This window comes from Rutilus rutilus, assembly GCF_951802725.1.
Source record: "Rutilus rutilus genome assembly, chromosome: 10".
Taxonomy (NCBI): Eukaryota; Metazoa; Chordata; class Actinopteri; order Cypriniformes; family Leuciscidae; genus Rutilus; species Rutilus rutilus.
In genome coordinates, this window is record NC_140215.1 from 16,872,868 (window position 1) to 16,888,241 (window position 15,374).

Consider the following 15,374-nt stretch of genomic DNA (forward strand, 5'->3'; position numbering starts at 1 on the left):
AAGACTGAATGGAATAAACCGTGCCGATGGGAGGGATGATGTAAGCGTTTATGTAATCTGCATCTGCGAGATGCACATCACAGCGCCCCCTCGAGGCCACCGCTGCCTCTCAAAGCAATCATGAACAGGATGGATAGTGTGTGGCCATAACCAGAGAACAATAATGCAACCACTACTCCGCTTGTGAGGTGTCTCCCTTAGTTTGGTCTAACATTTCATTTTTTTTTTTTTTTTGTGTACAATACTGTATTTTTTTTATACTAATATAGAATATTAATGATTTTCAGTTTTTTAGTCTAGTCATTTAACAATAAAAGACTACACCTCTAAAATTTTAAATGAACTGCAGGACGTTGTTATATACCGATGCCAAATTCGAGGCCACTATAATGTTATGGACATTTGTGGTCCTCTGTGTTTTTAATTTCTGAAATGCAGTTCAATTTAATGTGCTTTATTGGCATGATAACGGTACATTTGAATTTCAAAACTTTTGTAGTTTAGTTTGGTGCATTAAAAGTAATATTTAGTCATATTTAAGTCAAGTTTAATAAAAATTGTGCACGTTATTAAATAACTATTTTATTGTTTGTGGTTTCTGAAGCACATGGTCCAATCGCTGCTGCTTAAAGGCGGGGATTACAGTAGGGCCGTGGCACATGGTCCATTTAGAACATAGAGGGGTGTGGCTTTCTTTCGCTCGATCATTCAGCACCTTGGACAGCAGCTCACACTCGACTGCGGGAGATATTCAGGGTTCGGGTAGAGGGTACTCGCCTCCTCTCCTTCCAAATAACTTAGAAGAAAGAAATAGAGAAGGGGATTTCACAGAAAACCTGTCAGGCCGTGAATTTCCTTTCTTTTCCCGGCAGTTTGTGACCCATTTTCGACGTTGGCTCGTCGCTATACGCTGCTCCTCTGCAGCGTGTCTCCCCTGCGCCTGGGATCCCAAACCAGAAACGCTCAGCGTGAGTTTTGGTGTGTACCGCTATTGAGTCTCGAAAATAATAAAAATAATAAATTCATCAAAGTCGATTGTACTTTGATATGTTTCTGGCATGGCTTCTGAGAATGTTGGCTAGTTGGATGCGATACCGTCCTGCGTAAGTGCCATGAAGTTTCTTGGTTGTTCTCCAGCCTGGTTCAGGCTTTAATGCGCACTGAACCTCTCTTCGCCTTTCCCCCCAATTCATCTACTTTATTTGTGATCATCAGCCTTGCTTTGGAAAATGAGGTTCTTCTGCGACTTTTGGTGCACATAAAATCCTGAAAGGAAGAAGAAACGAGGAGTCTGAATTCGTCTGAAGCCGCATCATCTCCTATGCCGTTTTAAGCGTCTCTACGGCACGTTTTGTGATTTTCCAAGAGAAACGTTTAAGTGTAAACACAAGGATAAAGATGAAGAAGTTCCGGAAGGTTTTGGACGGGTTGACCACTTCTTCGCCTGTGAATCCAGGCGGATCTCCCGCGTGCGGCAGTGCGGCTGGGACCCCCAGTGCGGGACCAACACCGCGCGAGCTGGAAATCCAGGAAACGCTGATGTCCGAGCACTTCCAGATCTGTAAGGTGGGTGCCCCTCCAGATTGTCGCAAAGGGCTTGTCTGTCATTGCAGTAGAGATATGAAGCTAGTTTTGGCAAAGAGGCCTGTACTAATCAATGCAGATGTTGGGAGAACTGTTGTTGATAGAGCCACAATATAAATTACAGTGCACCAGCAGCAGACACAATATACACAAAGATGCACAGACAGTAAACCACAGATTGTATACTAATGACACGGACCTTAAAAGGATAGTTCACCCCATAAAATTAAAATTCAGTTGTCATTTTCTCAACCTCACAACCAATGTATGACTTTCTTTAGTGGAGCATAAAAGAAGATGTTTTGATAAATGCCTCAGTGTTTTTGCTCATACAATAGATGTCAATGGTGACCAAAATGTTTTGGTTACCAACATTCTTCAAATCATCTTTTATCTTCTTTTGTATTCCTCAGAGAGTATAAAGTTATATAGGTTTGGAACAACATGCTGATGAGTAAATTATGACAAAATGTTCATTTTTGGACGAGCTGTCCCTTTAAGTTCCCAGCACTTAAAGGGATAGTTCATCCCCCCAATTTTTTTTTTTGTCATCAAGTTGTTCCAAACCTGTATGAGTTTCTTTCTCCTGTTGAGCACAAAATAAGATATTTTAAAGAATGTTGGTAATCAAACAGTTGACGGTAGCTATTGACTTCCATAGTAGGAAAAATAAAAAAAATAATACTATGGAAGTCAATGGGGCCCGTCAACTATTCTTCAAAATATCTTCTTTTGTGCTCAACAGAAGAAATAAACTCATACAGGCTTGGAACAACTTGAGGGTGAGTAAATGATGACAGAATTTTCATTTTTGGGTGAACTATCCCTTTAACAGTTGTCTCAGTTGTAAACAGCAGTTAACAGCTCAAAACAAACATGACTATATTGATGTGTTGAGGAATTCATGCTCAAAAATGAAAATTCTGTAATTATTTACTCACCCTCATGTATTCAGACCAGTATGATTTTCACATATATTTTTCAAATATATTTTTTAGGGACTGAACTTTGATCTATCTATCTATCTATCTATCTATCTATCTATCTATCTATCTATCTATCTATCTATCTATCTATCTATCTATCTATCGAGATGCTCAGGAGTGAGATGTTCAGAAGTGAGATGTTCAGAAGTCAAGTGATAGGAAATCAATGACACAACCGAGGTGTCTTCGCTTACATAAAAAGTGAAGGAGCCTGCCTTAGTTCCCGGGCTTAGGCTGTGGTTTTTCCTAAAGCTATTTTTAGATTTTTTTAAGGGCCTAACGCAGCCGGTCGGGATGGTGGAAACTGACTGCAGCGAGTCTGCCTCCACTTGAATCGGTTCGGTTCGAGCTCGAAATTTGGAGTAAATAATCTTTTGTAGAGCGATGTAGGATGGACGTGTCACGTGTGTTCTCCAACATAGCAAATTAGACAGCGGAAAATGGGTAAGAATGAACGAACGAACGATAGTAGTACCGTTTGAATGGAAGTGCAGGAATGTATCACGTGCAGAAATTACACTTTATAAAGCTGCTTGTGAAATATTCCCACCGCAGCACATTTATTCACTGCCGACGGGCACACGCCTTGTTTTTACCATGATGGGACCGCGGTGTTGCTATGTTCTCCCCAGGGAATATACGGTGAGAGACTCGGGCTATACAGATTCAACGTCCCCGAGTAATTCTTCGTTTTCATCCCTTTAGTTGGCGCTTATATCCGATTCACATAATGTATTGAAGATTAACAGATTAGATGTATTAGAATTAATCACCAGCTAAATAAAATGAGGTAATCAATCAGATATTGTCAGGATGTATTTCCCCACAGAGGTAGAACATGGGTCATCATTACTACTATGCACTGCCGTTTTTTTTTCTTCTAACTTTTGAATATACCTGTGTTGTAATTTAAGATTACCTGCCTATTTTAATAATAATAATAATAGCTAAATGTATATAAGAGTTTCATAAACAAGCCCTTGTGAAGCACATGGTCTGTAGGTCTATCATGAATACATTGATTTGAAAGAAAATTAACAAGATAAAGATATAAAGAAATAAAGTTAAAGAAATAAAGTTAGCTATAGCTCAGAGAGGGATTGAGAGTTAACTAACATGAATGTGTAACAATATTTTTTAAGCATATTTTAAAATTTCTGTGTAGGTCTTTTAGAAATAGTTAACATGTTCACATAGTTTGATGTTGAGTGTTTTGCTGCTGTATGAATGTTGAGAGGTCAGTCAGATTTTCAGAATACTGAGTCTAACAGTTTTCACCATCCTAGAGTACACTTAATAAGGCCGTGTGTCCACCAAAGCATTTTTAGCCAGCTGAAAATGCTTTGCTGTGGGCGCTTGAGAGTGCTTTTTTTCAGTTGAGACACTATATGTGCTATATACGAAATATCCACAGAAGTGTTACTAGTATCTGGTTTTTCCAGATAAAAAAGTCGATAAGTATTTGCAAAGTATTTCCTCTGGTTATTGTTTTCAATGATTTTGTTCTGTTGTGTTAAAAAAGACTGTGGGTATTCGGGGTATGGGTCTTGAATGGTTAATATTTCTCAACTTTACTCCAAATCTGCTTCATTGATTTGTGGTGTTCCACATGGTTCTGTTCTTGGTCTAATTCTGTTTTCACTTTATATGTAACTTTTAGGTTACTTTTAGGTTACATTTAAGTTCTATTTTCAAAGGCATGGATAATTTACCCATTTTACCTGACGACACTCAGGTGTACCTACCACTATGAAAACAGGACAGGAGGTCAATTGAGTCATTACTAAACTTTTTACATGATGTTAAATTATGGAATTTTTATTTATTTAAATTAAAGCAAACCTGAAATAATCTAGTTTGGGACCTCTGATTCCCAAAATCTTTCTAATTTAGCTCCATTCTGCAAATCGGTGGTTAAGAATCTTGGGGTGCAGTTTGATGACTGTCTGAAATTTGATAAACAGATCAACTCTGTGGTTAAATCCTGTTTCTTTTATCTAAGATTAATAACAAAGGTAAAACCGTTTCTGTCATCTAGTAACTTGGAGAAGATTATTCATGCTTTTATTTCTGTAAATCTGGACTATTGTAATTCCTTGTATGAGCCAATCACTGTTAAATGGCACCTATTATGCCCCTTTTTACAAGATGTAAAATAAGTCTCTGATGTCCCCAGAGTGTTTATGTGAAGTTTTAGCTCAAAATACCCCAGATATAATTTTTTATAGCATGTTAAAATTGGCACTTTTTGAGGATAGGCAAAAACATGCATGCATTTTGTGTGTATCCCTTTAAATGCAAATGAGCTGCTGCTCACAGCCCCCTTTCAAGAAGAGGGTGGGACTTCAAGAGCTCATGCAACAAACAAACAGGATAATCTCATGCACTGAAATGTCAGTGGTGCTCAGTTCGAACCGGAGTCGGACTATAATGCCTACAGAGCCAGAGAATATATTCTATATAACTTAATATATAACTTATGTTGTCACCTTGCTTTTATCCACTACAAGCCTGTTGTAGCGGACCCCGTCTGAATGATGCCAAAAACTTTATTGATGAGTGTTATGAAGTTTATTGTACATCACACAAAGGATGAAGCATCCGTTTTCACTCCAGAAAATCACTGTTTGAGCTGAATAAATCACAGTACAAGAAGTGCGCATTAAAGTCTTATCCATTAACTCTCTCTCTCTCTCTCTCTCTCTCTCTCTCTCTCTCTCTCTCTCTCTCTCTCTCTCTCTCTCTCTCTCTCTCTCTCTCTCTCTCTCTCTCTCTCTCTCTCTCTCTCCTTTGTACATACAACATACACAGCGAATTACACAAAAACACTTGTTACAACTAACAGTAAACAAATATATACAGACTTTATTCCTTTTTGGGGGTTGCTTAATAAACTGGTAAACTTTATATCTGTAAAACAACTCCTATGAATGAACTGTAATATAGTGTGCGCTCTCCCTTTCATTACTCGTGACCAGTATCACTCCAGAGACTGTAAGCTGGATCACAAACAGTTGTACTGATCCATCCTTGAGTAACAACTTTTTAGCAAAGCCTGTGTTTTGTATTGTCCCTTTGTATTGACCCTCGTTCACGAATCAGTCTGGTGTAAAATGATTCACGCGAACAAACGCATTTAGGTATGTGGGGGCGCATTCCCTAAAAAAAAAAAACGAATCCACTGCGTCTTCAGTGGCTCTGATGTCAGGAGTACATGAAGACTGTTATGTTCACTCTTACATCCAACAACAAAATACCTGAGTTGCTTACAAGACATTCTTGTCGCTACAGCTGCTCCAGTGTCGAAACCATGGCGGATGTACAGCTCATTCAGGGTGGCCCTGTGCTAAAACGGTAGTGTACGTCAACAGTCGTGCGAGAAGCCTGTGCAAAGTGACGTAATTTTGCCCAGAATCTGCAAACGGATTGAGACAGTGCTTATGATTTAGATTTATGGGGATTTAAAAAAAAAAAAGCACTTGGTGGATTTTTATCATTATAGGGTGGTTGTGTACACACACTGCCAACACATATTTATGCTCAAACACCATGTAAAAGTTAATTTTGCATAATATAGGTGCCCTTTAAATCGCTTACAATTAGTACTGAACGCTACTGCTAGGTGGCTCCTAAGTGTTGGAATAGCTTACATTTACATCTTAGATTATCACCTTCGTTGGGCTCTTTTAAAAGAAAATTAAAATTACTCTTAATATCATTAGCATTTGGCTCAACAGATTGGCTCTTGTCTTTTTATATTTGTAAAATGTTGGTTGCATGCATTGTTGGCTGGCTACTGTTTGTGTCATTACATGCATGATTGTACAGCACATTGTTCAACGTTCCATTGGTTTAATTGTGCTCTATTAATAAATAAAACAAACAAACAAATTTGTTTTTGTCGTCTGTTGCCGTTGTCCCAGCAGGATGTTGCGGTTGGTCGTATTTGTCCCGCCTCTCCTCCACTGTGATTGGACGGCTGGGTAAAAAGTGACAGTGATGCATTTTACCCTAAGTTGAACAGTCTACTCTAGGCGGGGGATAAAACGGCGAGCGCTCAGCACTCAGCATGAAATAGTTGCTCCGCGCCTCATCACGCTGCTGCCGTTGTAAAAAAACCTGCAGTGCTCCCATTGAAAACAATTGGAAAAATACGCTAGCCTCTGGACAAAAACGCTTTGTTGGACACACGTCCTATGAATCGAACGTCTGAAATTTCTTTTCTTTTTTTGTTAAAGGGATAGTTCACCCAAAAATGAAAATTCTGTCATCATTTACTCACCCTCAAGTTGTTCCAAACCTGTATGAGTTTCTTTGTTCTGCTGAACACAAAGGAAGATATTTGGAAGAATGTTTGTAATCAAACAGATCTCGGTCCCCATTGACTTCCATAGTAGGAAAAAATATATACTATGGTAGTCAATGGGGACCGAGATCTGTTTGGTTACAAACATTCTTCCAATCTTCCAATCATTCTTCCATTCTTCCATCCTTTGTGTTCAGCAGAACAAAGAAACTCATACAGGTTTGGAACAACCTAAGGGTGAGAAAACGATGATAGAATTTTCATTTTTGGGTGAACTATCCCTTTAACACGCATTGAACAAAAGTAAAATAAAAATTTACATGATACATTTTCATGGTACCCCTTTAATGAAAATGAAATCAGGCCTACAAGCAGACATAAGCAATGGTGAATTGTACGAGTTATTATTCTATAGACAAGTATAATGCCTCATGGACTGTCAAAGGGGTTGGGTTCTTTGGGATGTTGACAGAGACTTAGACTCTGGAGACTTAGATCTGAAATAGACTGCCGAACACCCTCTCATGTGCTCAAGAACACACTGTGACACCCATTTCTGGTTATGATCACTCAACTGAATTATGAGCTTTGACAACAACTCCCGTCACGGGCTGTCATGTTTCATGCGTGGTAAAATGTAGATCTCTCTCTCTCTCTGTTCTTTATACTCCAGGATGGATCTGGCATGCACACAGTAATAATAGGGTCAAAGACATAGAGAAAAAAAAAAATATATATATGATTGTGTACGTAACATCATAATGGAAGGTAAAAAACAAACAAAAAACAGCATGGAACTTGTTTTTTAAGCCATTTAGCAATCAGTTTCCGCACTTGCAAATGACAAATCACAAGGTAGACACTGTGGTCTGAATCTGTTAGTGCTCTGTCAACAGTGTTGGCCTCTTCTTCAGTGCTCTGAGACTGCAGTGGCAGCGCTGCTTGTGTTCCAGAGCAGCCCGCTCTGTCTGCATGTATCCTCATCTCTCAACAGGAAAGCTGTGCTCACTCGACCAAAAGAGAAACAAGTATCAATTGTATTGTACAGTCTCTATATTGTAGATTGATTTTTTTCCATCACATCAACACTGTTTGTAGATTCAGCAGAGTGAATTCTTCTGTCCTAGGAATGTGCTAAACTTCTTGAAGGGTATAACTCTTTTAAAACATTACTGTGTCCATCCAATGGCAAACAAATGGTAGAGTGGAAGATTGTTTTGTTGTTTTTGTTTTATTGACTTTTTGAATTTACTATTTTTTTCTTTGTTTAATATAAGAATACTGTTTATAAATGTATATTAAAATATTCTAGAAAAGCAAAATATAGTTACTGAAATATAGTACTGTTAAAAATAAATTAATACTTTTTTCAGAAAGACATTTAATTGTATGAATGATTAATCAAAGAATCCTGCAAAGTATCAGTTTCCACAAATATATTACGCAGCACAACCTTTTTCAACATTGCTAATAAGAAATGTTTCTTGAGCACCAAAATCAGCATATTAGAATGATTTCTGAAGGATCATGTGTCACTGAAGACTGGAATAATGGCTGTTGAAAATTCAGCTTTGCCATCACAGGAAATAAATTACATTTTAAAATTTAAAAACAGTTTTTAGTTGTAATAACATTTCACAGTGTTACAGATTTGACTGTTTTTTTTTTTTTATCAAATAAATACAGCCTTGGTGAGGATAAGAGACTTAGATAAGGGACTTAGAAGAGAAAAAAAAATCGTACCAACCCCAAACTTTTGAATAGTAGTATTATGCATTTTTAATCATCATCCATTGTATCTCCAAGATCCTCACAGTATATTTTCTCAGTTCAGAGGTTCTGGGCACCCAGAACGGTCCTCACTCTCTGTCTTTGAGAGGAATGACATCTAAAGATGTGTGTTGAAGTGATGTGTAGCTAGTGACTCTTAAAGAGTTTTCTGTCAGTGCTGTTTGAACTGTTTCTCTCTCTCTCTCTCTCTCTCTCTCTCTCTCTCTCTCACTCACTCTTTGTAACATGTACGTTCTGTTTTGGTTTAGTTTTATTGGCTCCATCCGAAATCACATACTTTCCTACTATATAGGCCTAGTTGACGAAAATCAGTATGCGGCAAAAGAAGTATGTCCGAATTCACAATACTCATAAAAGAGTAGGCAATGACCTACTTCTTCTGGTGAGATTCTGAAGTGTGTACATGATGGACACTTTACTATCCCATGAGGTCACGGGAGAGGATTTATGAATGGCAGTGAAGCGATGTAACCGACGCTGGTAGATGAATGTAGTACATACAGATTACATACACACATTTATACTATATAGAACTTACTTTTTTAGTGGTCGTGAAGTAATTACTTATTCAAATTAAGTACCTACTCAAGAGAGTATTTTGGACACAACCATTGTGTTTTGGTTCTGTTTTCCCTGTTCTGGTTTGCCTGTGTTCCCTAGTTAGTTTCCTTGATTGTTAATTAGTTCTACACACCTGTTTCTGTTCAGTTGATTACTCTCCCTTGTATTTAAGCCCTCAGTCTCCCATATTTTATTGTACGGTATTGTTTATGTTATGCGTGGTTATTCCCTGAGCTTATTCCCTGTGATTCTAGTGGAATTTACTATTAAAGACTCCTTTGATATCCTTTATGATCGTGCACTTACTACAGCCTAGCGCCTGACACCCTTACTTCTTTCTATATCTATCTCTCTTTATTTTTACATCTGCTCAACTTGATTGATTTCTAATGGTATCATTTGTTTGAACCTTATTGTTATTTCTTTCCATCATTTAAACTCTGTGTCGTCTCTCCAGTGACTGAGCAGGGCTAAGGTAGTTAATACTCCAAACAGCTCTGTGCTTGTAATCACCAATAAATGAATAGCCCTATTCAGTCAATCTATATCCTCTAAACCTTTTTCCACTCCACTTCTCTGATGCCCCTTCATTTTCTCTTGTTGTACTTGAGTGACTCACACAAAAGAAGAAAATGGAAGAACACATTTTTTTTTCAGAGGATTTTGTGTTTCTGTGTATTTTTGCACGTACGCATCTTTTTTGATTTTAAGAACTTAAAAAAATCTGCTAGTCGCTATTACATAAAATGATAGGCCTACATGATGTATTTAATTCAAATTCTTAAAGCTGTTAAATTGTCAGAATTTCTATGGAAGCCTGTTGCTACATCACAGTAAAAAAAAAAAAAAAAACACTAATTGTATGATGAAGTTTAATAATAGTCACATTAAAAGTGATGTAATATTTGTTTTAAGTCATATTGTAAGATATAAAGCCAAAATTACAAGAAATTGTCATGCTGTGATACAAGTCACAACTGGAAGTTAAAAATAAGTCACATTGCGAGATATAGGGGCGGTTTCCTGGACAGAGATCAAGGCCTACTCCTGGCTTAATTCAAACCCTGTCCGGGATACCGCCCCATAAAGACACATTCTGAGATATAAAGTTGTAGTTTGCTAGAAATTATGTTGCAATTATGTTGCAAGTGTGAGATAAAAAGCTATGCAGAGGCGTAAACAGATTTCTAACAGCCTTCTGATAGACAACTGTGCGCTTTATTTGTCACTCTCCTCAGGCTTGATAACCGTAAAATGTATATTGACAGTGAAAGCGAAAGAGACAAATGTAATGTCTGGCTAGAATTGTGCGATTGCTTCAAACGGCGTCCAAAGCTCAATTAAGAAGTTGTTGTCTCACCTCCTGTTGACCTCACTGCCAACATTCATCAATATTTGTTTCAAGTCAATGATGATATCACCTCCGACAGATGCGTTCATTTGTGATTGGCATCCTTCCATAGCTTCCCTTTCCAATGACTTAAGCATTTAACAGTCTCCCTCTTTGGATAGCCGAGTGATAGCTTGTATGTCTGTGGACGGAAATCCAGTTAGGCACGTGCACATGCACGCTCAAGTACACAATGGCTTGTAAGCTCAGTAATTGCATTCTAAGTCTCGCTCTTAGCGCAGCTTGAAGCCCGCAGCATAAACAGCAGCAGGGTTCAAACAAGCTGCGCCCACACATTCCGTTCAAGTGACGTTTAGGGACATATTATGCACATACACCAGCTAACAAAGACAAGATGGGCAGATGGATGCATTAATAGTCCTGTTGTCATTCAAAGGACAAGTACTTTCAATTAACCTTCAGGTTGTACTGTGTTTGTTTCCAGTCTCTTGGTACTTTGAACTGGTTTTTGACTGATCGTTTTGTTTCTGTCATATTCTGTTATGTGAGTGCAGGATGATGGTCTGGTTTGTAATTGATTGGTGACAGAACTGCTTTTAAAGTGGGCTGTTTGCCCTCATGTGGCTTCACCGGGGCGATGACACACTTATTGACCCAATAAAAGAGCCTCATTTCTCTTATCTGGTATCAATCTCCCTCCCTCCCTCCCACCACTCACTTCTTTCTGTCTTCCTCCCCTTCACTCAATTGTTTTTTGTTGGATTTGAGGCTTAATACCATTTAAGGCTGATTGAACCAGATTTCTGATAGAGAATGGTTAGAATCCTGCTCTGTTTGTTTTATTCTTTCCTTATTTGTAGTTATCTTCCTCATTTCACATATATATATATTCAGTATATGTAATTGATTTTGTCTTATGAGAATGCTATCTGTCTGGGTTTCTTCCTCTTCTCATTCTTTATTTTCATTGTCTCTTTCTTTTCTTTCTTTTATTCAGATGTATTTTCTCACAGGCTCTAACCCTTTGGATGTATTATGAGTCAGATTGCATTCCTAGTTCATTTTTGTCTTTGGAAGGTTATTATTCTTGACAGAACTTAAGCTGAGACCACAACAAGCTTTTAGTGTATGTGTGTGTTTCCATACTTGCTTTCTACAGTCAGAAAAAAAGAGGTTTTGTTAGTTTTTGAAGTTGCTTTTTTTTTTTCTTTCACCAAAGGAACTTTCAGTCGGCTTATTATAGGCATGGTCCTGCTTGAGCAATCTGAGGTTAAGTGATTTGCTGAAGGGGGCAATCCTCAGTACTGTACTTCTCCAGTCACCAAATAACACATCTTTGAAAGAGCAACCTCTGAGCAATAAATCTATCCTCTGGGATCCCAGGGATTGAACCTTAGACCCCAGAATGAAACAACACAGGATCCTACACCTAGTCTCAGCCTCAGATGGACTACCCACGAAACATTCATGAACAAGCTTATGTCACAAAAAGAGCTTTCTGAAATTGTCAGTTTGAATTAGAAAAAAAATAAAATAGCTGGATTTGCTGAAGTTTGGGGGTTATATCACTGAGTATTTGAAAGATAAGGATTTTATTTGAGGCAGTTAGTAGTGAGTGAATCAGATTAGTTTGAGTTATTTACATATACATTTATTCATTTAGCAGATGCTTGTAATCAAAGCGACTTGCAAATGAGGAGTGTGACATAAGCAATTCATTCTTAAATGAGATGTTCTGCAAATCGAAGTACCAAAGTTGCTCAGAATTTCTTGCTTCAAAATTGAAGTTGCTTCATTTTTTTTAAATCTTTTTATATAACTGAATAGTTGTAGAATCAATTTCCTATAACAAGTTGCTTTAAGTAAACGTGCCTACTAAATGATTATTTACAAAGTGCAGCAGTACTTTAGTGTTACTTTATGGCTACGTTCACACTGTAATTTTTTGGGATTGACAATCCCTTTTACTCAAAGGTGTGAGTCTCGAAATTAACTGTTCACACAGCAATTTACCGTAGTGTCTCAAATACTGTCTGCAAATGCAATGGGAGTCAAGCCCGTATTCTCTTACCAGTAACCATAGCAACAGTGACCAAAGTAATATCAAAGATGGCAATGTCCCTAAAATTGAAAAGTCTTATCACTTTTGACACCACAAGAGTCCAATGGATCCACGAGTTCATTCGTCAAATCTTCATTAACTGACAACCGCGTTTATGATTTGGGTGGAGAGCGGATCATTTGAGTTGCGCGTAGAACACAAAACTAATGGGAACTGAAAAAAGTGACTGGATCTAAAACCTTCAGATGAAACACAGCTTATAGAGTATCTCGGTCGTAGTAAATTTCTGAAACCACATGTGAAAACCCACATCACGCGGTAAACACGTGTTTGTGCAGCGCAGAGTGGCTCTCTCATATGACGTGACAGACAACTAGCTGTCCAGTTCAGTTGCGTTCACACAGTACATGTTTTCCAAGAATGCGGTTGAGAGTCCTGAATATTTACGGGTGTGAGTTTGATTATAGAATGCGATTGTCACTCCCGTAAATAACTGAACTGTGTGTGAACATCACCGAATTATGGAAACAAATACAGAATTGACAACCATAGTCGTTTGTAGGTGAACATCATTTTGAAGTATGAATACAACCATCTCATACCTATCGTTCTATGTCTTAGGCTCTAAAGGTTCAAAAGTTACTCAAAAGTTCAGTGTCTAGATGTTTATTTTCTGGCTGAAGGACTAAGAGGATGTAGCTCTAGCTTCATGCGTATGAGTCATACTGTACATCACAAAGTGCCAATCTGGAAGCTTCTCTTCCCGAAGCATGTACGGATCATCTGTGGGATATTAAAGGCATAGAGCTTATCAGGGAACAGCAACAGAGTGTCTCCACCAAATGTATCAGGCAGCTCTGAGAGATTTGCTACATATGACCACAGAAGTTTATTGTACAGAAAGGCATTTTTTCTTGTTTTAAATATTGGATTTTCGGAAATGAAAACGCTGCAGTTGAGAACGTATTGTGTGTTCATTTTTAGAATGGCAAAACAATTGTTAATATAACAACAAATTTGTGTTTAAATTGTAAAATATATTTTGTCCTGTTATATTCCACCACTTGTCATTCATATGTGTATGTCTTGTGTATGTGTATGTCATTGAACGAAATATGTCTTGACATATTATTTTATTTTGTCTATCGGGAATTGATTGGATTGTTAGATCATTGTGGTTTGCTATTATCCGTTATTTTGATGAAATATTATGAGGGCACAAGAATAAAAAAACCATAATAATTCACAGATAAATCATTTAAAATAAAAACTGTAAAATTCAGAAATTGTCTATTTTGATTTCATAGTGATTTTAATGTACACTATGTACAGTATGTATATATTAGGGCTGTAAAAATAATTTTCTGCGATTCAATATTTTCTGTTTAACACATTAATTTTCTTTATTGCAATTAACACGCATCGTTTTTCCCCTGGCATCCTTTGTCTAGTGTTACAATATATGATCACACTATATGGGGACGGTCCACATGTAGGCCTATCCTATGATCAACCAATCATTCAATAAAGTAATGTAATGTTAAGATCAATCAAGCATGTTAAGATGCAAGAGAGAACTCAATTTACTGTTTGTCACATTATATTATATTATATTATATTATATTATATTATATTATATTATATTATATTATATTATATTATATTATATTATATTTGGTCTTTTCAAGACTTTCATTATCAGTGATTGTCGAACCCATTTTGTCCGAATGAGTACCCAGGCTTAATGTGTGGACGCATATGTACACTAACCACTACATCACAGCTTTGACTCATTTGTTCCTTAATATTTCATGTTTGTGCTCTGACATATAAGTGTGTGTGTTCAAAAGGCAGCATTAATAGTTTCCTCAATACATTTTTAATACATGCTGCATTAATGATTTCAACAGACATTTATATAGACCATCATTTGCTTACACTGTGTTATATTGCATTGCAGCAACAGATCAATGCCGTGTTGTACATATAAATAAATAAGTGTGTGTGCGGAGAGGGTATTATATGAATGGAACTGATGTCGACAGTCCATCCAAGAATATTTGGGAGAGCATGTGACAAGACCTGTTGTTCTGCTAAAACGATAACGTGCAGTGTGTGTGCGTGTTTGCGAAAGACACAGTTCGAGTGTGAGAGTGAGATCTGCAGTCTTGGGCACAGAGCGGAGCATGGGAGCGCTGGATGTGTGGTCTATTTTTAGATTGGGGTCTAGACTCGCCCGCCCCTCTGAAAGAAAAGGCTGAGTGAATAAACGAGAAAGAGAGTTCATTGTGTGTATGTGTTGGAATATTTATATATTTATATGGAATGATGGAGAAAGAGTGGTTTGAAATCTAATTAGATAGAGATAGATAGAGCTAGAGGAAGAGCGAGAGACCCTTGCTCAGTGTTCTGGAGAGTTCTATAACATCAGTGCCACGCAGGTCTATCTGCTGCATGTTGCTCTCCTCCTTCCTGTGCCTTTCCAATGCAGAATTAAACATGTTGTCGACTACAAACCGAAAGCCAAAATTAAAGGCCAGAGATATAGAATGAGAAAGAAAGAGAGAGAGAAAAAAAAAAAAAAAAAGATCTTCTGGCCATGAAATATGAATGAGGCTTTAAAGATTGGGGCCAGTAGATGTATTTTTCATCCTCTCTCTGTACTATGTATATTTAATGGCAAACGACTCTCTTTGCAGCTCGTATGGGGCCTGTATACCCCGCCACACACAC

At 37.6% G+C, this 15,374-nt stretch overlaps 1 protein-coding gene across 11 annotated transcripts in view; it reads left to right on the forward strand.

Annotated features, from left to right (window-relative positions):
• The first annotated feature begins 721 nt into the window (after nt 1-721).
• The window catches only part of stxbp5l (syntaxin binding protein 5L), a 138,967-nt gene continuing 124,314 nt past the window's right edge, over nt 722-15,374 (forward strand). For all 11 annotated transcript variants that reach the window (XM_084420869.1, XM_084420874.1, XM_084420872.1 and 8 more), the window contains exon 1: nt 722-1,566. In XM_084420869.1, coding sequence (XP_084276995.1) covers nt 1,399-1,566 — 168 coding nt within the window. In that variant the 5' untranslated portion in view covers nt 722-1,398. The remainder of the gene's footprint in view (nt 1,567-15,374) is intronic.